The sequence below is a fragment of the Oenanthe melanoleuca genome, chromosome 3 (genome assembly GCF_029582105.1).
Source record: "Oenanthe melanoleuca isolate GR-GAL-2019-014 chromosome 3, OMel1.0, whole genome shotgun sequence".
Lineage (NCBI taxonomy): Eukaryota > Metazoa > Chordata > Aves > Passeriformes > Muscicapidae > Oenanthe > Oenanthe melanoleuca.
Genome location: NC_079336.1, coordinates 69,450,839 through 69,475,990, shown reverse-complemented (window position 1 = coordinate 69,475,990; position 25,152 = coordinate 69,450,839). Strand labels below are relative to the sequence as shown.

At 36.9% G+C, this 25,152-nt stretch overlaps 1 protein-coding gene across 2 annotated transcripts in view; it reads left to right on the top strand.

Moving 5' to 3' along the window:
* FAM120B (family with sequence similarity 120B) overlaps positions 1-25,152 on the top strand; it is an 87,232-nt gene that overhangs the window by 23,526 nt on the left and 38,554 nt on the right. Inside the window, exons 7-10 of one of the 2 annotated variants that reach the window (XM_056487754.1) lie at positions 14,051-14,257; positions 18,101-18,209; positions 19,476-19,589; positions 22,479-24,191. In XM_056487754.1, coding sequence (XP_056343729.1) covers positions 14,051-14,257; positions 18,101-18,209; positions 19,476-19,589; positions 22,479-22,528 — 480 coding nt within the window. In that variant the 3' untranslated portion in view covers positions 22,529-24,191. Of the gene's footprint in view, positions 1-14,050; positions 14,258-18,100; positions 18,210-19,475; positions 19,590-22,478; positions 24,192-25,152 lie in introns of those variants that run through there. The other variant, XM_056487755.1, reaches the window with a different exon arrangement.

Below are 25,152 nucleotides of genomic sequence, written 5' to 3'. Positions count from 1 at the left end.
TTATCAGCATTGTGCTGACTGAAAGTTTTCACAAAATTTTGTTACTTACCCACAAAGCTTATGGCAGATCAGCTGCACACAGAAGTGCATGAAGTTTGAAGCTGGTCTTACACTGGTCAGGTATCACTTTATGAAGCAGACAGAATGTTGGAATTGACTTCTGCATGCCATTGGCAAGTCCTTTCCAAAGTTATGTCACTCTGCTGCTTATATAAGCACTACATGCACTGTCCCACAATGCCTTCTGCTGTGCTAGAAACCAACACAAGGTTCATATAATGTAGCTGAAATTTTTTGTATCAGGCCTCTTTGTAGATAAGCTCCTTGTCTTATTCTATCAAAATTCACGGTAGTGCCTTTGATAATAATTTGTGCCAGAATAAATCCTCCTGAAGGGAATAGTGAGGAAAGATTTTGGTTTCTTTCTCTTCTGAGGCTGTGAATACATAAGTAATAGTTTCAAAACTTTCCCTCGTAGCCTTCAAATTAACCTCTTTTCCTGTGTTTTGATGACCTGAATTTCCCTGTGGAAAAAAGTTGCTGTTTCTCAGTTGTATGTGTATCTGTGTCTTGTCAAGCTGTATCAAGAATAGAGAACTTAATATATATCTTGGGAATTCTCTATTGAAAGGGCAAGAGACTAAATAAATAGAATGTCTTACACAAATATTCTAAGAATAATGATCAATAAATCAAGCTTTCTGAGAATTACCATTCAAGCATCTAATTTTCAAAATCCCAACTCAGAATAGTTTAAACCGTTTTTACTCATTACTCTGTTTATTCAGTCATTTCACAAAATTGAGTTATGCTCAATAGAGTTATTTTAATAGTTAGTGAATAACATATCAATGGGTATTTAACGCTTAATTTCCAGATTTTTTTTTTAATCAAAGGATCCAAGTGCAATGAATTACACTAACATGTAGTTGATTAATAAATGGAGTTTCTAATGAAAAATCATGAATAGAGTTTAATCTGTTTACCATACTTGTTATTTTCCATTGAAAAGTTAAAAGAAAACAGGTTAATCACAAAGCTTCCAAGGAAGTTACAGCAAAATTAGTCAGCATCTGCAAAATTTTATGAAGATATTTTCTCATTTGCTGTTTTGGACTTAACATTATAGTATTACTTAAATTAAACAAAAAGTTTATTTCTTGTAAACAGTTCTGTGAAGGACACTAATCTGATAAAAAAATTCTCTCTTTCTGTAGAGAAGTCCATTAGCAAATATGTTTTAGCAGAATACTTAACCTCCACTATGAAATACGAGAGAAAATATAAATAGAGCCCATTCGGATGGAATGAAGAGAGCTTTTCAGCCTTCAACTTTCAAATCTGCTTTCTAATATGCTATCCATATTTCATAGTTAATGAGATCCATAAACCCACAAGTCTATGAAATAGAAAAGCCTATGGTTTGAATAAAGTGGGTTAAAGCCATAAAAAATATAGTTTATCTCATGCTGAAAGAAAGTGGGCTGTGAACATGTAACTACATTGTACATTAAATATTACTTTCTGAGAATAACATAATGTTTATACATGAAGATTTGATTATTTTTCAAGATCGATGGTTTCAAAATACCAAAATGTGCACACGATAGAAAAGACATTTTTCTGGTTAGATTTTTACTAGTTTTCTTGTGCTGTCCCCCCTTATATGGTAGATTAGCATCCTACTTTGCCCAAGCCTCCCATAGAGCTTATACATAAGGTCAGAATTAAATTTTGGACCCCAGGTTGTCTATTTCCCTTCTTTCTATTTTAATCTGGTGTGTAGTGTTGGCAAAAAGCCCGGAGAGCCATCAGTCTAACTTTGAGGCCATTGCAGAGAAAAAGAGGCACCAGCAGTTGTGCTTCCAGACTTATATTCTTATATTGTGCTGGCCCTGGTTGTTTACAAGTAAAATTACAGGTCAGCTCTCACCAGAAATGCATGTAAAATACTGCCCAAACAGGAAAAACCATAGTGACTTATAAGCACAATTAAATTTTTTTTTCTTAGATTTCTCTAAATGTATGACTATATGAAAAATTTGTGTTGGAGATCTAAAGCTGTGAATCACATCTTTTCTGAAAGTTATAACCAAAGATGAGATGGAAAAATTTGGTTAAAAAGGAAATATTATCTGGAAATTAGTAGTTGAATTTTGGGTCCTGATAAATGATTTTAAAAGTGAAATGTATGTCAGAAGATAGGAAATCAAATTTAATAGCAGGTGTGTGGGTGCTCCACATTACTGCTGGAATTTGGGACATTTGTGAACTCTTTATAGCTTTGCTTTAAAATGTCCCATTATGCCAGAATATCTGCTTAAGAGTAATGACATCTTCTGTACCACTTGTAAAAGGAGCAGTTTAGCTGTGTCTGGGGTATAAGACAGTCAAGGGTTGAAACATATTCCTTCAACTTTCTAAGATATTTTTGTTATTTTAAATTGTTACTGATATGAAATGAGCACAATCACTTTAGATGAAGTTATAGAATTCAGACAGTCTTTGCAACTTGATTGCAAATGAACTTTCACACAATGAGTATTAGGTATTATTTAATTAACTTTTTGAATAAGAAGAAGTACTCAGCAAACTAGTTAACTAGCTTGAAAGCTGGAAATAGCTTCAGCAAGAATTTTAGTTGCACAGAACTTTTGATTCTTTTTCATAGTGCAGTGTCACGGAAACAAAATTACCTTGGTTTTATAACTTGGTTTACTTTGGTATTATACCAATATTACACAAGGTATTTTTCTCTGAATATTTTCCTGAGGGATACTCGGTCCATTTAAAATAGCAGTATGTTTTAGAGTCATAAGTAGTAGTGTAGGTGTCTTGGTTGGGATCCCTCAGATTTAAAAAAGGATGTTGCTACATCTATTCTGTGTTTTTTTTCTTCTATGCCATGCAGACAGAAAAGCAAAAATAATACCCAGATTCTGAACACTTGATAATTTCAATCTCCTGATGTGTTGGCAAAACAGGCTATGTTTATCAACACCATTATATGTGATATTTTTCAAACAGATCCCAAACAGGCTTTATGACCTATCTGTATTTTTAAAAATATGATTGTTGAAAAAAAATTATTTTTTCCCCCAGGGAGTGTACATTTATTGTGTCTGTATGACTGTTTCCTAATTAATATTTTCTTGAAGTCTAATTTGATTTAAAACAGAAAATGCAAGTAACAATATTGTAAAGATCTTGGGGATAAACCCTTCTTAGGACCTGCTTCTGTGATGTACATTAGTATTAACTAAAATGGAATTTGAGTGCATTCCCAGATGCTTTACTGAATCAGGGTTTATATTCCCTCAAAATTTGCATCTGTCAAAAGTGTTTTAAAAATTATAGGTGAGATTGTAACTGGCAGGTGGTGGAGAACAGGGGGGATTGAGGTGATTTGCTGATCTTGGCATTGCTTCCCAGCCCATTTTCTCATCTGCAGTCTTCAGGTTTCCTCAGTGTTCTGGGCTAATCAGGAGCTAAAGTGCAGCAGTATGGGATGTGATTTCAAGCTGGGATAGGTTCAGTCCATGTTCAGAATTAGAAATATTCTTCTCATATACTCAAGATAGTCTTAAATTAGCCAGTCCAAATAGGACAGTTCCACTGCACTTACATGGGTCAAAATTAGTGCAAATACAATTATGTTTTAGGAGCTGTAGTTACTCACTGCTTACAACACTTTTCAAAGACCCATCTCTAAATTTGTGGCTATTTTCATAAGCATCTTTGAAAGTTCTGAAGAAAGTTTTCTTAGTCCACTGACAACTAGCTCTACCTTTTTTGCTGCTGTTGGTTCATAAGCATGTTAAAAAGAAATCTTAGGCTTAACTAACCTATTCAACTTGCAGACAAGATTGGTGTTTTGCCCCACTCTCCCCATTTTCTTCGTAACAAAATTTGGTGTATTTTTTAGTATTATTAGAGTCTATTTCCCCGAACATTTTTTTGTAGTTGACGTGAGCCCCAGTACCAGAATTCACATAGCTGTGTAAGTTCTGTTATATAAAATTGGCACAAGTACAAACCACGGCATAATTAGATCACAGAATTGTCAAGCTTGGGAGAGACCTCCAAGATCATCTAGTCCAACCATCAGCCCAGCGCCACCATGTTCACCCCTAAACAACATCCCCAAGTACCACCTTCAGATGCTTCTTGAACACTCCCAGAGATGGTGACTTCACCACCTCCCTGGGCAACTTACTCCAGAGCTTAACCACTCTGGCAGTGGAAAAAAAAAAATCTGTTATCTAATCTTTATGTCTCCTGGTGTGACTTAAGGCCATTTTTCTCTTGTCCTTTCACTTGAAGCATGGCAGAAGAGGCCAACCCCCACCTCACTACAGCCTCCTCTCAGGTAGCCCTAGAGAGCTGAGTTGTGAAAAAAAATTCATTTATTTAGATGGATTCAGTTTGCCCAGGAAGAAAATCTTGCACAACGTTTTGAGCAAGGGTCTTAAAAAGAGGATTTTCATTCCTTTTTGGAAGATGGTCTTGCATTTTTCTGCATAATTGTGTAAGTTTGCTGTGCATTACTGTGAGTTTTCCTCTTTACTGTCCTGTTGCTCATAATAAGCAAGGTTTCAACAACATGGAAATAGCAGCAATGATTCAGTTATAAATTGCTTTTAGACTGTGTATAGCTTAAATAATATTTCAGGATGTTTAAGGAAAAAGACAGTCTGGAATTTCAGATAACAAAATTGCTGTTAATTTTTAAGCCACACGAAATAAAATTGCAGGAAGTGAAACATAGTTATTAGTAGCGAGGGTAATAAAGCTCTCCCAAAATATCAAGCAAACTGACAGCTTTGAAAAAGTCAGAGATAACTTATTATGGAGAGGGGAAAATAAATATTTCTGGTATCAACTGACATTTTCCTGCCAAGTTTGTGTTGGTCAAAGTGTACGTTTACTCCTGAGTTCAATAGGTCCCAGTGTATGTGGGAACAGTTCCTTGTGCGCTGGGAGGAGCGAGCAGCCCACCAGGGCTGGAGGTGGTGTTTGCACGGCGTGGGTGGGGCTGCTCCCCTGCCTTTGAGGGCTGACCTGTGTCCCCCCGGGCAGGTGACACGCAGGGGCTGGAGCAGGGAGGGGATGGAGCTGTCGGGAAGCGGTGGGACGCGCGCACCTGCCCGTCATGTGCCGGGAGCCGCCTGCACCTGCCCGCGCCCCTGCCACGCCTGAGCGGCACTGCCAGCTGCACATCTGTCCAGGCTGCCTGCAGCAGATGGCTGGGGGCAGCTCCAGAGGAGCCCAGTGCTTTCTGAATGAGCCCCTTAGAGGGGCAGGCATTTGGAGGCAGTGTGGTTGCAGTGCTTTGGTGGGCGTACTGGGGCTTTTCAAATTACTGCAGTAGAAGATGTCAGAAACAGCAAGGCTAACCAAGAACTGATTTGTTCCCTTTTTTTTCCAAGTGTACTCTTGATTGACATGGGCATTGACCAGGGTTTTAAAGTCAGACAGTGTCCAGATCCTATCTGTTGCTTCTTCTATGACTTTGGTCAAGTTGTTCATTTCTTTCTTGTATTTTAGTTCTTGCTTGTAACAGTCATGCACCAGTAGTCTCAATAATATAAATTTTTTAGCCAAAAGTGCTGTGTAAATGTGAACTTCTAATATGTTAACATTAATATTGATATCATACATATATTCTTCTCCGCTTAATCTTTGTTTTGGGGTTATTTCATTTAATGGTCACTGAGAAACAGATGTGGTTGAAGGAACTTTTGATAAAGAAATGGAACTGTGTTAAGAGAAAAGTGATAAAAGTACATTATAATATCCCTTACCAGCATTATATTTTAGCATCTCAAGACATTATTACTTGTTAAAACATTCTAATCCCAGTCTTACATCTGAAGAAAGAAGAAACAGGGACAAATGTGTAAAGGTGGTTGTGTAGTACCTCCAAAGAAAATTAGTGATTTATAGAGAGATTTAGTTAATTGTTTAATAATGTCATCAGCGTGTCTAGTGTCACACCAGCATTATGCACATTAACTAGAAAGGTGTATTACATTCATCTAGGCTGCTATATATTACCCTGATGGATTTAAAAGAAGAGGCATTCAGTTCCTTCCCAAGTACAAAGTTATATAGCAAAGACAGACAATGCATACCTAAGTATCTTTTCCTGTTTAGCAATAGTGTTCTATATACTCTCTCTATGTAGAATACACAAACACATCTTGGCAGAAAATGTTACTGTGCTAGGACTTAAGTTCTCTAAGTTCCTCAATAAGAGTTTTACTCTTGAATGTAATAAAAGCAGAGCTATGCCAAAACACTTTTAAAAATCCATCCCTCAACCTGCTCAGTGCTTTTAACTTCTAGAAAAATCATACAATTGTGTGTTGTATTTGTACCCTGAGGCTTCAGTACAATAGAGGAATAGTTCAGGCTAGGAGCAGTGGTAAGTAGTATTTTTCAATTATAGGAGGCTGAAAGTGTAGAGGTGTTCTGCAGGAAGTTTATTTTGGCACAGCACCTTCTGCATTAAATAAAAAAAAAAGGTACCCTTTGTTTTAAAATGGCTGCAGATCAGTTCCTGAGGCTGAAATGTTATCAGCAAAGTGCCTGCAGAGTCAAATGCTGGCTGAAGGGCTGCCATGCCAAAGTTTGGCTTATTACAGAGCATGCATTTTCTTTAGAACAGCATTCTTCTCTGTATTCAATAAGTCTTTAAAAATGGCCAAGTTTCTCCCACATGAACTCTTTCCCTGTTTATTTTAAATTAGCTCTGACATAGTACTAATACAAGAAAATGTAGAATGTAAATAATGTAAATAATGTAAATAATTTTATTTTCTTTAAAACCTAAATTTGTAGCCAGTTCTTGAATAGCTCAGAAGACCATCTTTATGCAACAGCTATATGCACTAAACAAAGATTCTCTCATTTTTCTGTATGTATTCATCTAAACCATAGCACAAGGTTGGCATTCTGATGCCAAAAAGCAGCAACTGTCAAGCAGTGTTTGGCAATTTTCCATTTCCAAAGGAATAGGTGTTCTGGAAGTGGATACTCTTATTGTAGCTTAGTTATAAATTAAATCCTGATATGTTGAACATACCTGATCACAGGTTACAGTTTGTCAGTTCCCTTCTTAGGTCATCGGAAATGCTGCTGTGTGACTCATTTGATTTGTCTTGGAGCTTGGGATTGTCATGAAATAGAAGCAGACAAGTTCTTTTCCTCCTCAACCTGTGGATTTAACACCTAGAAAATTCCTTCGCCAGAAGTGTTTACTGTGGACCGTATCACTTCAAAGGGTGAAACACAGTATCAACAATCTTATTGTGCAGCTGCTTTGCAATACAAAGAAACCCAAGGAGAGAAAAAAAACCCAACTAAACCTGTATTGCACTGGCAAACAATATTTGCTCTACTGGAATTCTCTACACAAGATATCTTGGTTCAATGACAGTTTTATTTGAAGAGCTTATGACATGAATAACAGTTCTGATAATGTTTCTGGAAGCTGCAGTGCTTCAGACATGCTAAGTTTTGCCTGGTCTAATTCTGCTGAAATTCACCAATCTTTCTGTTGGTTTCAGTGGGAAATAAATCAGACCCTTAAAAAATATAAACTCAGCTTGAAAGAGGGGGTGGTCCTACATTAGGACAATTGAATAAATCTTGAACTTCCACTCTGAATCTAGGAAGGAAAAGAAAGAATACTGATTTTTAAACTTGGCTAATTAAGCCTGGGACAATGGTAGCAGTGAACTGAACAGTTGCAGGTCTAACCAGCAAACTTCATTTGCCAACAGAGTCTGAGGCTGTGGAAAGACAGACTGCATCAGCAAAGGCAGCCAAGCACACTCTGCCGAGCAGTTCTGTTGGTGGCAGAATTTTTTCACCTAGAACTGTGTTCTATGGACCAGTCCTATGATTAAACAAAGGGATAGTGCTGGATTAAGGTGAGGATAAGGACTTTAGATCAGGAGTGTGGTCAGGATGAGGCAGCAGCAAATGAGGAGCTTCATTTTGAAGATTTTGGTAATGGAGCTAGACAGTGTAGAGTAGAGCACAAATATACAGGGAGTGTCAGAAAGTAGGAGTGGAAAAAGTTTGGTGGTTGAAGGCTTACAATGGAAAGTTACTGGGAGAGAAGTGACCTTTGTAAATGCTGACCATGCTTTGTAAATTTTTTCTCTGTTTTATATAGACAGCAGGGAAGATGGAGAAGGCACTCTAAGTTTCCCAACAGGATGAAACTTTATTGTGGCATCACTTGTGTTAGGGCATCCATGGAGAGTATGGAGAGGGAGATATCGCTACAGTCTGCAAGAATTTTCAGAGTCACAAAAAAATAAAATGTATTTTCCTACCAATTAAATTCAATATTATCTAAATGATGGAAAGGTAAGGAGGTTCAAGGATGAATATGTCACCAAAAATGTGAGCAAATATTTAAGACACTAAAAATTAAAATCCAAATGAATCCATTCACTTTTGTAGAAGGGACATGGCTGCTGGCTGGGCTACAGTCAGATAGTTAGCCTGGTAACAATATTCAAAATTGATGTTGACATTCAATAGATGTCACAGATATTGTGGACTGTCACTAGGACTTTAGATCAGAGTTGAGCAGTTGTGGCTAAAATAAGAGAAGTAACGTTATTTCAGTTTTTCTGCAGGTGTTAATGTACTGTCCATTGCAGAATTGAATAAGTAAGCAGAGAGGACAAAATGTTTTAATTGTGAAATTCATTATCACAGAAGTGTCACTTATGCTGGGGTTTGTTGTGGATATGATTAAGAGTTCTGATAAAAGCAACTGTTTCTGAAAATTAAACAAAAAATGTGATGTAATCTTTTTGGAACTGAAGGAAATTTTTTTTCTAGTTGCAAATTGGTTAGCAGTAGTACTTTTGTGTTGTTATTTGTTGAGTGCTTAATGGTAAAAGCAATTTTAATTTTATTTTTTTTAAGTTTACTTTAGTAGTGGTTTTAGCTTAATGTAAATACAAGTGTTGTTCCACAGAGAGGTATCATTTTACATCAAAGTCCTGATAAAATCCAGTAAATAAACTTTCCTGAACATATAAATACTAAACAATTGGGTTGTTTACAGCTAAATATTTACTTCAAAGTCTTAGAAGTGTTTAAAAACTGGTTTTTCTAGTTTCTGTTGCAGCCAATGCCCTCATAGGATCTCTTTTCAATCCCCATTTTCCTTTGCATACACCTTGTTTAAGCAGGAAGAGCTTAATTTAAGCTGTAATCTTTTATCAGAATAAACCTTAGCCTGTTTTCAAAATACTGGTGCTCCTCTCCCCCCTCTGTTTGACAGGGCCCAGCAGCTTACTGCTTAAAGCTGACTGATGCCATGTAAATGCACTATTTCACCAGCCCACCTCTGCAGGGTGACTCTCCTGTAATTTAGCAACAGTGCACCAGTTCAGGTTTTCTTTTTCTCAAGAACAGGGAATAGAGCTCCAGTGTGCAGGAGCTTTAGCATCTTTTTCCAGCTCCCACTGGGAATTTATACTGATGGCTTAAGGCAGGACAGCCTAGTCTCTGTCCTTGGGCTGAGGTTGTTTAGTGATGCTTTCATTGCAAAGACTGGTCATCAGGGAGCATTCATCTCTATATTTAGAACACAGTGTGCCTTAGTGCTCTCAGGCAAAGCTAAGCCTTGCTGTTTTAATGACAAGTTCCTGAGATAGGATCTACCTGCTGCCTTTATTGCTCAAGCACAAATTGCCTATGGTTAAATATTTGATCATTTAAGATACAGGTGGCTGCTGGGGGAGTTAATGTAAGAAGCAGCAATACTGATGATATACTGACTGGGTTCAAATGAATCTGAAAGGAACTGGTTAAACTAGACAGTACACAGATTTTGATCACTACCTCTTGAATTCCAGCAGTTTATTGCGTGGGACCAATTACATTGATTTGTAACTATTGGTATTGAATTGATTCATTGTAACTAGAAATCATCAAATACTAACCTGTCCTTAAGTGTTATGTTTTCCCTTTTATCACAAAAACAGGTATGTTCTTTTGTAGGTGTGTGGGGAAGGTGGGGAAGGGAGGAGTAAGTGAAATGCCTTATGTCATTTTAAATCTTTTTCTTTTTAAATTTCTTTATGAAAAATGTTAGCCATAGTCATATCTTCTGTATTCATTTTCTTCATAGGAAGAAGGCAACAGGAAAAATGTAAACTCTAACCTATGTAACAATTAGTAATACAGACTTTTTTCATTGAAAAAGAGCATGCCCAGAATGTTGTTGAAAATCCTACTAAAGAAACCAGTTTTTAAATGAAATGTTGTATTTAGTACATTGAGATACAGAGGACATGTGAAGTAGCACAAGAACTGTAAAATTTCATCATATCGTTTCACCTTGGTTTCAAGAAATTCAGATGGTGAGATGGCTTTGCTATGTCTGCTGACTTCTGGCATACTTGCCCTCACATTTTCAACTGTCATAGAGCCTATTTATTATTTTGGCAGAATTTGAAGCCTTTAAACTCCAATCAGTTGAGGGGCAAACGATTTTTTGATATGCTCCTGGAAACAGTTTGTGCAGCTTTCAAAAAGCATAATAAGATTTACACCTCTATGAAAAAATCCCTACAAAGAAGAGTCAGAGGACTAATAGTGTTTCCTTAAAACATAAGGGTATTTTTACATCCTGATTATTTTTTTTAATTATTATTTCATTAGATGAAAATTGAACTGGAAATTTGTGTTTCATATACAAGATCCATATATTTTCTCTTCCTGGACATTAAAACAATTCAGCAGGATGTGCAGTCTCTTGGTCTAGACTTGCAAAGTGCTGCTGTGAGCAAACACCTTCCACACTACCAAGCCTCTTTCTGTCGCCAATGCACATGCACACAGCTACAGAGATCAGCCTGAACTCAGGGATATGAGATAAATCTATAAGTCTTCTAGCAAAGAGATTTCTGAAATTGTTGGAAAAAAACTGTATAGTGTTTTGGATGTTGTAGCATTTCTCTTGCTTTTTTCAAGTAGCTTACTCAGTTCAGATCAAGCCTCTGATATCAATAACCTCTGCTGCAGTGATGCTAGAGGACTGTGAACTTCTGAGTTATCAGTCTTCAATTAATGCTGCCAAATAGGAGAAGGTAATCTTTTTCCCCAAGTGCTGGGAGGGTGGGAGCTGCCATGGGTAGGCTCAGCAGCACAAGCAGCTGATGCAGGAGGAGCAGTTCTCACATTCCCTGTGTCTCTCACACAAATGTCATCAGCTGGTGGTAGGAGTAGCAGCAGCAGGATCACAGGGCTGTATCTCACATGGCTCACTGGGCTCCTGAGTTTATAGAAATGGTAAAAAAAGCACAATTTCCGAGAGGAAGTAATCTCTAGAGTGTAATGCCCTGCGAGACAAGACTTCTTTTCTTTTGGAATTTTCCACTTCTCATCATGACGTCTTAACATTGCAGACACCAAGCAGTTGTGAGCATTCCCATGGCAAGGCAACTCTGTGGTTTGCCATGTGCACAGCCTCATTGTTACAGGCTCACTGTGCTTTCTTTGGTTTTCCTTGCCAGACATGGAAAATAGAGACTACCCTTTAGTGAATGTATTTCCTGTCCTATTAAAATAAAGAAATCACTGTTGATAATTCTTGCCTTGGTCTTGCCCATACTAATTTCCATTAGAGCACCAAGCCTTACCTGATATCTTCACACACAAACACACACACAAACCCTCCACACCCCCAATACTACAGTGCTTTAGGAAAGTTCTGGACTGATATCCCTGGACAATGAAGTCTAGGGATATCAGTCTAGGATTCTAACTCTACAGCCTGTCACCAGCAACATGATTTTATCTTTTTGGTCAATATGTCACAAGTTTAACTGAAAAGAGCACAGCTAGGGTTGTAAATGATGTGGACACACTTCCTTAACAGGTCTTAAGATTTGATCTGATCATCAGAAACAATCTAGTAAATGCAATGTAAGAATTTCAGCTGCAATATGCTAAGTGACTGTGTGCACTTTAGCAGTTTACTTTAGTATGAATACTGGTTCGTTTAAACCACATTCTTCTCTCAAGTACCCTTAAGCATTGTTAAACAGTTTGCAAACCCCTGCTTTACTTGCCAGACCAAGAAGTTATGAGTGTGCATGTAGTTACTAGTCTCAGCTGGCAAAATGGCAGCTGACATCTGGAGGCAATAACTTCCTGAAACTCAGTGGCCTGATCCCCTAATGAAAATACATTAGTTTTAAAAGGAAGGCAGTGAAGTGTCACGATCAGAAAAATATGGACCTTTCATTTTCTAAATGACTCCTCAAATTCTAGTGGGAAGTGTCCCTGGCCATGGCAGGAGGCTTGAAACTAGATGAACTTTAAGGTCCCTTTCAATCCAAACCATTGTACAATTCGGTGAAGTTAGCTTGTGTTGTTTGCATTTGTCTAGATGTCAGTGGTTGTCTCCAGTTGTCTGCAGTGGATGAATTAAACTACTGACTGTCATGTTGGGTCAGTGCCCTGGTGGCCAGCTTGATGCCTTTCCAGGAATCACTGGAGACTGAAGTTCTTCCCAGAGGCTCTGAACCTCCCTGCCTGGCATCTCCCTGCCTGCATCTTCATATCTGAGGCCTCTTTTGCATTTGCATTTTACAGAAAGCAGCCCGTGGAGATGCACCTTGTATCTTCAAGTCAGCTTAACAGAACCCTACTGCCCCTTGTCTGTGGTTAGGGAGAACCCCATCACAGAAGTCAGCTTCACCTAGGCAAATTTTGCAACAGAATTCAGCTCATTGCATAACAGTGCAGAAAACCTAACTCCTTCACTGGGGTGTGGCTCTATTCTCCAAATGATTTTTGGTTTTCATTTTGGAAGAAGCTTTGTAGCTCTTTACCACTATCAAAGATTTCCTGATTTTGTTATGAGGACCTTAGGAAGGAAAAAATGTGATTAATCAGTACTACATTTCATGGATTTTGTTACTTCTTGTTCATTTTTAAAAAATGAGGCCCTGATGATGTATGTTCATACCTTTAAGTCTTTTGGAGATCTTTCAAGGTGTAAAATGTAGTAATAATGGCCAACCCTTTCCATTGTATTTCAGACAAACAGTTCACAGCCTAGGAGCTAGGGCTAAGACAATTTGAGTCACCTTTCTGTTCTGGACTGTTTTGGATACAATTCTATTTCTGGTATAATTTATACTCTAAAGGTACAACAGCTACCATGGATTACAGTATTGATGCCACACAATCTCTCCTAACCCTAACAGACTGCTTTGGTACAGACTGGAAAAGGCATTGCCCACTAAGGAGCTTTGTACTGTTTAAACAATACTTAAAAGCAGAGTTTTCCCCGTACTGGATTCAAGGGTTTTATATTTTGCTGTCCTCTGCCACAACAGGATGTTAAATTCACCCATGGAGTTTATTTTGGCTGTGAGTTTTAATTGTCTTGTTGAGTTTCACATTTTGCATTTTCTAAATCTTGTCACACGATTCCAGTATTTCTTCTGGAGACATCCAGGTTGAAGTGAAATAATTTGACTTTCAGATTGCAGTCAAAGGAAATTCTAGAGTGTTTAAAATAAAAGCTTGTATACAATAAACTTTGTTCTGTCAAATCCTGCAATTTAAATGATCTCTAAATGCTGTAACATTTCCGGGGTAAGCAAACTCTGGAAGGTCAGTGGATCACTGTACACATCAATTTGTACTCCCAGTTCATGTTTTGCATTCCACTAATAGAACATTTTTTCCTGCAGAACTGCTAATGCTTGAAAAATACTAGAGAGCCTTTTTTTTTTTTCCTTCCATTTACATTTTGGATGCATTTATCTTAAAAACTTGAATGAGATGCTGTGTCGGTTAAACTTCACTTACTTCACTTTATTGAATATAACTAGGTAGAGAGCCCTCAGACAAATTCTGCTGTGGAGCAGAGGGCCATCATGGAGCAGAGGGGCAGTTGATAATTTTCTCTGCTGGTTGCATGTTTATATGTGATGGTAAGATGGCTCATATTCCTGACTTGTGAAAACTGCCTTTGCTTGTGTGTGTGTGTTCACAGCTTGCAGAAGTCGACCCCAGGGCTGTACATCTGGGTGCTGTCCTTGTCCGTGGCCTTACAACTTTGCTCATGGCCAACAGCGCCTGTGGCTTTCCCTTCAGGATGGATGATCTGATGCCTTGGGCAGTGTTTGATGGAAAACTTTTTCAAGAAAAATACCAGAAGTCACACCGAGGTTGCTCTGTGGAAGAACTTTTGGAAGGCAATGTAAGCATTCACTTCCTTTTAGTTTTAAATTCTTTGTAAAAATGTACCTGTCCATTTTGTTTGTTGTTTTAATATTCATGTTTACACTGTTCCCCTTTCTTTGTATTTTTTTCTCTTTCTTATTCCTTTTTCCTTCTCTTCACAAAAAATAATCTAAAAAAAAGAAGAACTACCAAGCTTGAAGGAAGTTCTCATTTTATCTACTTTTGTTCCCACTACAGAAAAGTAGGAAAATTGTTGTCAATTTCGAAAATTAAAATGCTCACAATAGTTTTATAGTACTGAGATATTAATGAGATTATTCTCCCATAAGATTTTAAGCAACATATTAAGAACATCTTAAAAAAAACAAATGTTTAAGGGTGACATTTTTAAAAGCATTAAGGAATCTAAATTCTGAGATGAGGGTTTGGCAAATTCAAAGAGGAACTGGAAATCAGAAGTAGGTACATTTTTTTAGAATATGTGAGTATGGGTATTTCTTTCAGAATCTCACAAACTACCTTCCTGTAGCTCTAAGTACTTATTTATTTCTCAGTCCCACTTTATCTTACAAATCTGGGGATTTATAAGATTTGCATGCTATGTTACCAGAAGAGCAGTATGATTTCAAACATGTCTGGGCAGGGAGGTACCAGGGTCCTGCTGAGCACTCTGCTTTGTCCAGACCAGAGTTAGGCTCTGCTAGACTGTACTGATGCATTGGTGAAGCCTCAAACCAGACCTGCCTCGTGCCCCACCAGTACAGAATATGTGGAGATGCTTGGGTAGATCTGTACCCATCTGGGAAGATAGTCCAAAGAACTGCAATTAATGTGTCTTTTTCAATTAATATGTCAGAAAAGCCTGTATCATTTAATTCCTTCTGAAAATCTTACCTTTGAAACGCTTTTACCTGCTACTGAATGTATCACTTGAGGTTAAAGTAATTACAGAGAAAAAAGGTTTCAGTTTTGATTTATTTTGATCTCATGCATTCAAGGCCAGTTGTTTTTGTATAACTGGTTTTCTTTTGTGATTTTGTGTCCAGCTGCATACCATGCTGGTCTGGAGTGAAGAGTGCAGCTCTTGTGGGTGGGTGGAATGAACATGTTTTTAGCATGAAGGAGGAGAATAATCCTTTCCATATGTGTTCAATCATATGATTAGGACCATAACCTCTATCCAAATCCTGTGGTTCCTATTAATTGGTCTGTTGATTTCAGTAGATTTTGGATTGGGCTAATGGTTCATCCAGGAATTTCATGCAGGACTTTTGCAAAACAATAGAGGGTTTAAAGAATAAATGGAAAAATGTAAAAGTATCCAGATCTGTGTGGAATTGATACTTGTTTTCCATTTGGGTAGACTGCAGGTTAGTGAATAACTTAGACAACACATGTTTAAAACTGTACAACTTTTATAATAATTGATACAGGTATTTTTAAATATGTTATGTAGTATGTTTTAGCTAATGTTTTAAAATCTTGTGTTAGTGTTGGAGTTCTATTTTATTCTGTTTTATAACAAAGATGAAGAAAGATCTTGCTTTCCTAGAACAGAGGTAGAAATATGCTTGGTCAGCTGAAATATCTAGGTTAGGGTTTTTAAAAGCCTGATGTTCTGTTTAAAAAAAAAACAGATAAACTGTTCTGTTGTGAGGAAAAATACTCTAGCTATGTGAACTTTCAGAGTAGTTTAAATACCTTTTTCTTTTTTAGGTACAGTTTTATGGTACATTTATGGCAGAGATATGTACCCACACTAATAAAATAGCTTATCAGTCTGAGGCAAGAATCTGTTTTGAGAATTGCCAAGAGATGCCAGTTTAGCTGGGAACACTGGCAAGGCAACAAGTATATGTGATTGGTTCTTCCTATTATTATAAGTTCAACTTTAATAAATAAAAATGGTTCTTAGTTCCTGGCAGAGCTTAATGTACTGCTGGAAGCCAAGATCTTTCAGCACTTGTTTGTTAATAATCTAACCTTGAGCACCATAAATCTAATCTGGTAATAGTATTGTATTAAAAAAAAAAAAAAGTTATTCTACATGGGATGTTTTGTTATGGAAAAGAAAAATAATAGATAATAGGAAAAAGTTATTCCTTTGATTGTTCAGTGCTTGTCTCTTAACTCCTAGGGTCCCTTCTCTATTATCTGGACAGTTGCATTACTTCAGGGCCTTGAGGCAATCTCAAAATCAGTGTTGTTTTGAATATGATAGGCTTAAATACAGTTAATAGGTTTCTGACAATTACAGTGGAAATACAATCCTGGTTAAATATTTACATGTGTATCAAAATTTTTGAACATTTTAGGGTTTGCTTCCTACAGGCTCTTATACCATAAGAAGAAAATGCATACATTAAATACAATTGATATTTTTGTGGGCAACTTTTTGTGTAGCTCAGCTCTTTGTAGCCTAACAGCTGTTAAAGATATAAAAAATGGACAGCTTCTGATAAGAATAAAAATAGGGCCATCTTGTTTTTTAAAAAAATTATGCTAAGGTCATATTATGCTTGTTCTGTTTTTCAAAACTGTAATCATATTAGTTTGTTTATCCACACAGAAAATTGGCTGTAATAGTCTCATAAAGAAGTGAGGCAATGATATTATCACTTTATTAGCCTTTTTATTGTGCTTCTCACTAATGAGTATGTGCATGATTAGTTTTTTAAAATTAAAACCAAATTACATCATGGGGTTGGCATAAATGATAAGTTTTGTTTTTTCTGATCTTGCTTTTCGTCTGTCCTCTATACATTCTGACTTTATTCTCCCAGGAACTGAATGAAAACTTTTTCCTTTAGAGGGTGTTCTTCAAAGGCTAGACCCAGTTTGTGTGGTAAAACAAAATTTTTTCAAAATCTGTGTGTTTTAGTTAAATTTCTCTTAAGAGGTTTGTTAACTCAAAAAATGTATTAGGGAGGTTCTCAGCAGGGTTCAGAGAGTCAGACTCTACCTCTAATTTAAGAAACCCCTCTAGTTACTTCAGTCTTGCTGCCTATTAGATTTTTTAGCTTATGCTTTCCTCTTCTTGCTCCTAAAAAAGGAAATGTCATCCTGTAAAAATCAGTTCAATTTTATGAAAGTCACAAATTATGCTATTGTTCTAAAATCTCTCTTTTCCTGATTCTCTTCATTGTGTAAGTCCCGCATGCCCAATACCAATCAGGAAAAAAAAAGAAATATATTCTAAGATCTGTCAGTTTTTCAAAGTTCACAGAAATCAGAGAAAGTTAAGGATGTATCACATCTCTCAACATAACATCCTTAAATAGCATCAGCTTGTTTTTTTAACAGTAGTATTTTTCATCACACCACAAGGTAAACACTTGAATTTAATTCCCCCGTTTCTTTTTAGACTTAGTTATGTTTTATCAGTCAGGACTTGGAGCAGATGTGTTACTGCTGGGTTAAGTTTTGTTTCTAATGTATGAGATTAAGAGACTGATTTTAACTGGTGTATTTTACATGAGTTCATCTGTCCTTATCTGGAGGCTTTAACCATCTCTGCCTGAGGTATTGCAGAAGTCTAATTAAGTGAATCTACAGGTGCAAGGTCACAGAATAGAACAGCAAGGGATTTACAGGTGTGAGCAGAGAAGGAAAAAATACTTCACTGAGAAAGGGAAAAGCATTTTTTATACACCCCTACTCATCCTTCCAAGTATCCACATTTAATATCAAATGTTCAAACTTTATTTCCTGTAAAAGTGTGAACCAGATCTACTGCCTTTATGCATGCACAGCTGTGGCTAAGACAGGACCTAGAGTTGTTGTGCATTTGTTTATTTTGTGCTACATCTGATGAAAGAAGAGCAGAAGAGCCATTGATTTTTAACTGTGTTTTCTGCAGGAGTCTTTGTACACACCCTTCCAGAATCTCAAATCTCTCATTTGCAAGGTTTGCATGGCAAAGAAAAGAACAATACTGAGCAGACCAAGAGGGAGCGGATTTAACACAGGTTGGCATTCTGTGAATTTTCTCAATAAAGTTAATATATTGATGAGCTAAATTATCCTTCAACAGCAGCACCTATTACATAGGCAGCCCATCAAACTAAGTAAATTTTAAGTTCTTTCTCCAAGAACCAATGAATAGATTTAAGAAAATATTTCCCTTTTTAACAATTTATATGAATTTGATTAACCAAGTTTACATAGAATGATATTTCCATCTAAGTACATAGTTAGTGAGATAAATGCACTAAGTATCATTCATTGACAGAAACATCACTATTTATTCAGTGACTAAAGATATTTTTATAGGAGAAATTAAATAACTTGACTTTTCTTTCATTGCCTCAGGGGAGGTATTTAACATTGATATTTGAAGGTCTGAGTGAGGCATTGAAGATTAAATACTTCTTTCTGCACTCAGTGATATATTTAAAAATAGAAGAGAGCTTTTGGGCAATTTGAAGAACTGTGCTTTTTTGTTTGAGATCTTGCTCTTTTCCCCCAACTTTATGGCTCAGTTTGCTAAAAAACTCTGTTTGCAGATTTGTTTTCCCTACCTGATCTGCCTGACTTTCTGGGAAAGAAACATCTAAAACTTTTTTAATATCAGTCACAGGTCAGCCTGAATGTTGAGGCTTTGAGACTTTGAAATAATTTACTCTGAATGTCAGTGTTTATGCTCATGTTATATTTATTACTTGCTTAATACTTGACCAGTTATAACATCTGTGAGGATAAAAATTACCCTTTCAGAATTCCTTGAGCAAATTACAGCAGACAGAATGATTTTCTGCTAGTTAAGCACTTTGCATTATGTGGCAGCAATAATTCTGATGTGTCTCTACAACAAGCTCATGCTGGACACTGAAAATTGAGGATATCTGTTGATGATTTATGATACCAGACCTTGGTAGCATCTGCTTTTCCTTGAGAGCTATATTTAACCATTTTAATTATGATTTGTGATTCCAATTTGGAGAGAGATTTCTGTTTGTTTTAATGACTGCAGTCTCCAAATCTGTGTCATAAAATGTTGATCTGGTTTCTAAATACACTTGTTAAGAGCCTGTAATCATGATGTGCATAGATGGAAATGAGGACAAGAACCATGCTTGTTAGGCTGACTTTAGTTTGGAAAGATCCTAATTGTGCATGAGTATTTTGGCACAGAAGTAAGAAATGCTGTTTCCTGAAAAAGAATACACCATCTCTCTTTTTCTTCATTTAATCTGACACACTGTCAGAGTTGCTTAGTGAATATTGTTTTTCAGGAAGAGAACAAAGACATTTTAATCCCAGGTTCCAACAGCCACACAGAAGTCATTTTGTTTCTCCGTATCATAACCAGATGAGGGAGTTCACACAAAGGCAACTGCAATCCCAAGGTAAAAAATGGGTACATGTTTGTGGGTTTGGAATTGTCCCTATCACCAGTGTAACAGCTCTGTGTCTACCTGCAGTTCATGTTTATGTGTGCAGTTACCCCACAGCAGTCAGCAGCAAAACTTGCATCAGTTACACAGTTGTGTATTGCCGCTTGGAAGAACTAACCCTGCAGGGTGAGGTGGAGTGTAGCATTGTAATCTGCAGTCATCTTCTACTCAGTGTTCTGGGAAATAGGCTTTCATGTGGTATTTGTAATTTTCATGCTTGGTCTCAGCTGAACTGTGTTTAAAATTGTCATAGTTCTAAAACAAATTGGCACAGCTGCACAGAAATGTGTCTGAAGTCTTTAGCTGCAGATCTTCGTTCATACTTCAACAAAACACTCAAGCATATGAATAAAGTTAAACACATTCCTAAGTGGTTTTCTAGATCAGGGTCTCCACTTCCAGGTCACTGCCTAAGCAATACAAATGCAAGTTCTGTCTTGCCTTGGCATTAATCTGAAGTCATTCACCAGTCTCACTTCTTGAAAAGAACAGACATTTCAGTGAAATGCCACTGTGGATAACACTGTTGAGCTGACTTAATTCAGTTTTACTGCCTCATTACTGTGAGTTGAAGCAAATACACATAGATTAAGGAAAATAAGCAAAAGGAAGAGAGGTGTCTAAGAAACAGTTATTTTATTAAGTCTGCAGAGCCTGAATTTCTTTTGTTTCCAGGGAGGTTTTCAAATAATCACTGATGTGATTAGGAAAGATAAATAATAAATAGATACAGTGAAGTCTTTAATGTGTTTCTGCTGCCACTGTTAAATGCTTCAGAGTAAGATAATACCATTTGATTCACAAATAATATTCTTTGATCCTCTGTGTAAAATATAAACCTGAAATATAGAGTATGTATGCTGACCATAAGCAAAACCCAAGCTGGTCATTGTTACCAGTTCTTGACCTCTGAAAAAACCTGATATTTAGGGGTCAGATAATCTCTGACCAGCTCTAGAGATCTTATGGTTAGGTGTATTCCACAAAGTGTGTTCCCCAGTAACTGTGCTGCTGTGTTACAAATGTCTTTCAGTAGCATTATTTAAACATCTTGGCTTCTTCTACACTAGCCCTATTTCTTACCCTCAGGACACTCTTAAAACATGATCCCATAACTGCAGTTTTATCACCTGTGTTATAAGTAAAACAGGTTCTTGGGAAAAATATGTCTGTCCTTATAAGAGCCCTGCAATATTTTAGAGCTTGCTTTAAAGTGATCTGCCAACATGGCTCATTTTGACAAAATTCTTGTCCTGTTTGCTAGTATTAGCACAGGTATTTGGGTTACTTCTCTATGTAGCTGTTGTCTCTGCTACATGTGTGTCTCACCAAAGAAAGGGGGAGAAAAGAACAAAAAGATAGCCATTTTCTGTTTGTGGTAGCTTATGTGATAAAACTCCCTAGTAATATTACTGATACCTGTCTATCCCATCTTCTATCTACCTTTCCCTTTTACACTGTTGTGGCTCCTGCTGTTGCATATAATATATAAATCATTGGATTAAATGCAGTAAAAAGTAACAGAAGAGTAACCATGGGACCCATATCTTCTGTGTCAGTAGTGTACATAATGGTTAGGCAGCCTTTGCTCTCTCTTATCAGTTAATGTTTAAGAATTCTGTGACAATGTGTCAGCTTCACCAGTATGCCTCCACCAAGAAAGCATCAACCCAAGCAGCAGTAGTATTTCTCTGAAATGCTTGAATGCTCTCAGGCAGAACAAGAACTGGACTCAGGCATTCTTCATTCTGTGCTCAATAGTAACCATCCAGCTGCTATAATAAGCAGTTCATCCTCTAGCTGTATTCTGAGTGCAGGGAATTCAGCTGTGGCTTTTTTTGCTTTTTGGGAGGGTTGAGGGGTTTTTTGTTTGATTTTATTCATTTAACTTCTCTCCGTAAATTTCTTGGCTGTGTGTTACAAATGGATGAAAGCACATCCATGTTACTCAGAGCAGGACATCTAAGCCTCAGGAAGGTAGATTTTCCCTCAATATTTACTGTTTGATAATTTATGGATTTTAGATTTGTAGCTGCCACACCACAGCCCATATACCCTATTGGTAGACAAACTTCATTGATTAGAAGTTAAGGCCACTAATACATTGTTTTACATCACAATGTTAACTCATTCTGTAAGGACCTAAAAATAAACTGAGCATTAAGAACTATGGAAATCACTGTTAATTGTCTGTTCCTTCACAGAATGTAATTGCATCAAAAGAGTACATTCACTTCAGTCACAGCACACTATAAAACACATAACTGCTGATGATACAAGCAGCCTCTCATTTGCAAGGTACTTAGTCAAGAATTCCACACTGGTGTTGCTTTGAGGCATGTTTCTGATTGATAGGATTTTGGTAGAACTATAATGCAGGTGTGACCTGAATTTCAGTGATGAGAAAAGATTTAATTTACATTGTGAGTACTGGTTTGCTAATAGGACTCTCTGACTAAAGCAGTATTGTGCATAGGCACACTTAAACCTATGTGAAAATATTTGTAAATATAGCTTATGTCTGGTTCTAAACTGTATATTATCCTTACCTGAATTCATACAGTCAGATCTAACAGATACAGATGAGATTCACTATCTCAGCCCATTAATTGGACTAAGTTTAAATGTTACAGTCACCCAAGAGTTTTAAGAAGAGCTACCATGCACTTTATCCTCCAAGATCTCAGAATACTGGCCATAACTACACACCAGCTGGATAGGGGAGTGTATTTTTTTAAGACATGTATAAATGTAACTTTTCTTGCAGGCTATCTTAATAAGCCCTTGTTTTCCTGCTTTAATGTTCATTGAATGTATTTAATTCCTGTCTTGCTCCTCCAGGTAGAGGATCAGGACATGCACACTCGAGGAGATATCACCTTCCTCAGTAAAGAATTCATGACTACAAGTGACTAACTGGGATGGTGGAATAGTGCCCCTGGGATAATTTTTGTTTATGAAAGCCTGTTTTTAAGAACTTTGCAGAGTAACTGAATGGTGTGACTGGGGAGGAAATCACACAAAGCTGAGACTGTTCAGCTTGTTAATCACTTATCACGTTAGGTCTAAGCTTGTTATGAGACCAGAATCACTTAAACTTAAGTTACAGGTATCTGAGGCACAGTGGTATCCCAGTACATTGCTTTGTCCATTTGACAAAGGAAAGTCTGAATTGGTTTTTATAGCATTGTGAGGTATTCCTGCATTTAAATTTAAGACCTAAACTATAATTTTTGCATATTTTTGTAATAGTTGTTTATATTACAATATTTTCCTCACATGAATAATATGTCATGTCTATGCTGTATTGTGGTTTATGTCTTGATTGTGGATTATATCTGTATTTTAAGGGTCATCCCATTGTTACTGAAACCCTGAAAAGTTTGAAACATGACATCACTGATGTAAACATCATCTGCCAGTGAAAGTGTGATCTTCTTGTAAAATGAAAAACTTTTTTACAAAGAAAAAAATTGCAATTACATTTGATACTTTTAGTTAAGCAAATTTGTACTTCTAGTTAAGCAACTTTTTATAATTTTTTCAACTGAGGAAAAAATGTATCATGCTTTATTTCTGTAGTGAATAATACATATGAGAACTCAATATTTCTTTTCTGTCTAATATAGACACTTACCTTCAAAATTATTTCTTAAAAATTTGTATGTTTCACTTTGTGATTCAGTTTCAGAAATATACATATTTGTTTAGTTCTAAAATCAAGGGAGCGTCAAGAGAGGAGCCGGGCTCTTCTCGGTGGTGCCAAGCAATAGGATAAGAGGCAATGGGCAGAAACTGATGCACAGGAAATTCCCCTGAAATGAGGAAGAACTTCACTGTGCAGGTCACTGAGCACTGGAGCAGATTGTCCTGAGAGGCTGTGGAGTCTCCCTCACTGGAGATGTTCAAGAACCATCAGGACACAACCCTGTGCCAGGTGCTCTGGGATAACCATGACTGAACAGGAAGGTTGGACCAGATGCCCCTGTGGTAACTCCTTTGAGTCAACTGTCAGTGGAGCTTCATTCCTGTTTAGTATCCAGGTGATGTCAAAATGAATAGCACTGTCAGACATCCATAACTCCATACTCAATTTCCTCACATGTATTTTTGTAACCCAGTAAATATATTTTTCATACTCTGTATATAGTAACAATCCAACTAAATAAATAAGCAATAAGGATTTCTTGTTTTATTAAAAGTTTGAGCAGACAAACACAGTGTCTTGATTTGCATTTCAGGAAATGCACTGTCATCATATGAGTATTCCTGCTTCCTTTTTCAATCTATTTGCCACTGACTATAATTGTACTATCATTTTTTTTTGCTATCGTTTTTATCCCTCCCCTCCAAACCTTTTGAAATAATGTGGTCTGAATTTTATGGAAACTTCTCTGGTTTCAGGGATTTCATGATGTATAATACTGTATTTTAAAAGAATGTGTTTGTGTGCCAGAATTTGTTGGTAATTCCCTCTTCAGGCTTTGATATGAGAAAAGATGTCTGTTGTCCTCAATAAACAAAGTTAAATACAGTTAGAGTGGGAGTTTTGCTGTGCTAGCTGTGGTATGAATTGTTGGTAATAATTACCCTGACTACTGAAGAATTGATAGTGTCTCTGTGAGGTTGTTTTTCTTCCTAATGTTAGACCATAAGCAGAAGCTGCTTATTATTATTATTATTTCTAAGCCAAAAGATTTTTTTTCCCCACCAGGAATAGTAGAGGGAAAGCAGAAGCATGAAATTGAAACGTAGAGGTGCTTCTTTCCCATCTCACTCAACTTTGAATTTTTCTCAATACCACAAAGCTTATGGACTCTAGAAAGAAATCAAATCAGAGAACATGACCATAAAGGTGCCAGTTCAATAGAGTTTCCTTAATATGTGGGCTACAGGGTTGTTTTGAATGGTTACAGAACAGAAGAAAAACAGACATGCAGATTTGAAGTGAAGGAAGATATGTTTGTGAAGAAAAGCATTCTCATTCAGCTGTACTTAGTCTTCTCTAGCCTGTGCACTGGGTAGCTGCCTTTCATCTAATGTTCAGTGAAACTGTGGATTGATTTATTATATTATATATAATATTATATTATTTGTTATATTGATTTATGTGTTCCCCTTCTGGTAGGGGATCCAGAGAACATTCTGTAACACCAATAACTTAGTCAACAGTGACTCAGCAGAAATTGTGACATGGTCATTGTGAGAGTGACAGACAGGAACACATCTATCAACTTTTCCTCTTTATGTATCCTTCCTCTCAAATTGCTGTGCTCATTTGTGACACCATCACACTGGGAATCTGAATCTGGACTGAAGAAAACCCTGAAACAACAAATTAGTCTTGGGATGATGTGGCATGCAATTATCAAAACTTATAATTTATGCCTTTTCTATAAAACAGGAGACTACAATTTTAATTGCTTTGCTGTCTTAGCAGGTGCTGTCCTGAGATGGAGGGGAACAGCATTCCCAAAGCTCTACAGATCTTTTTGCACCATGCTGTCTGAGCAAA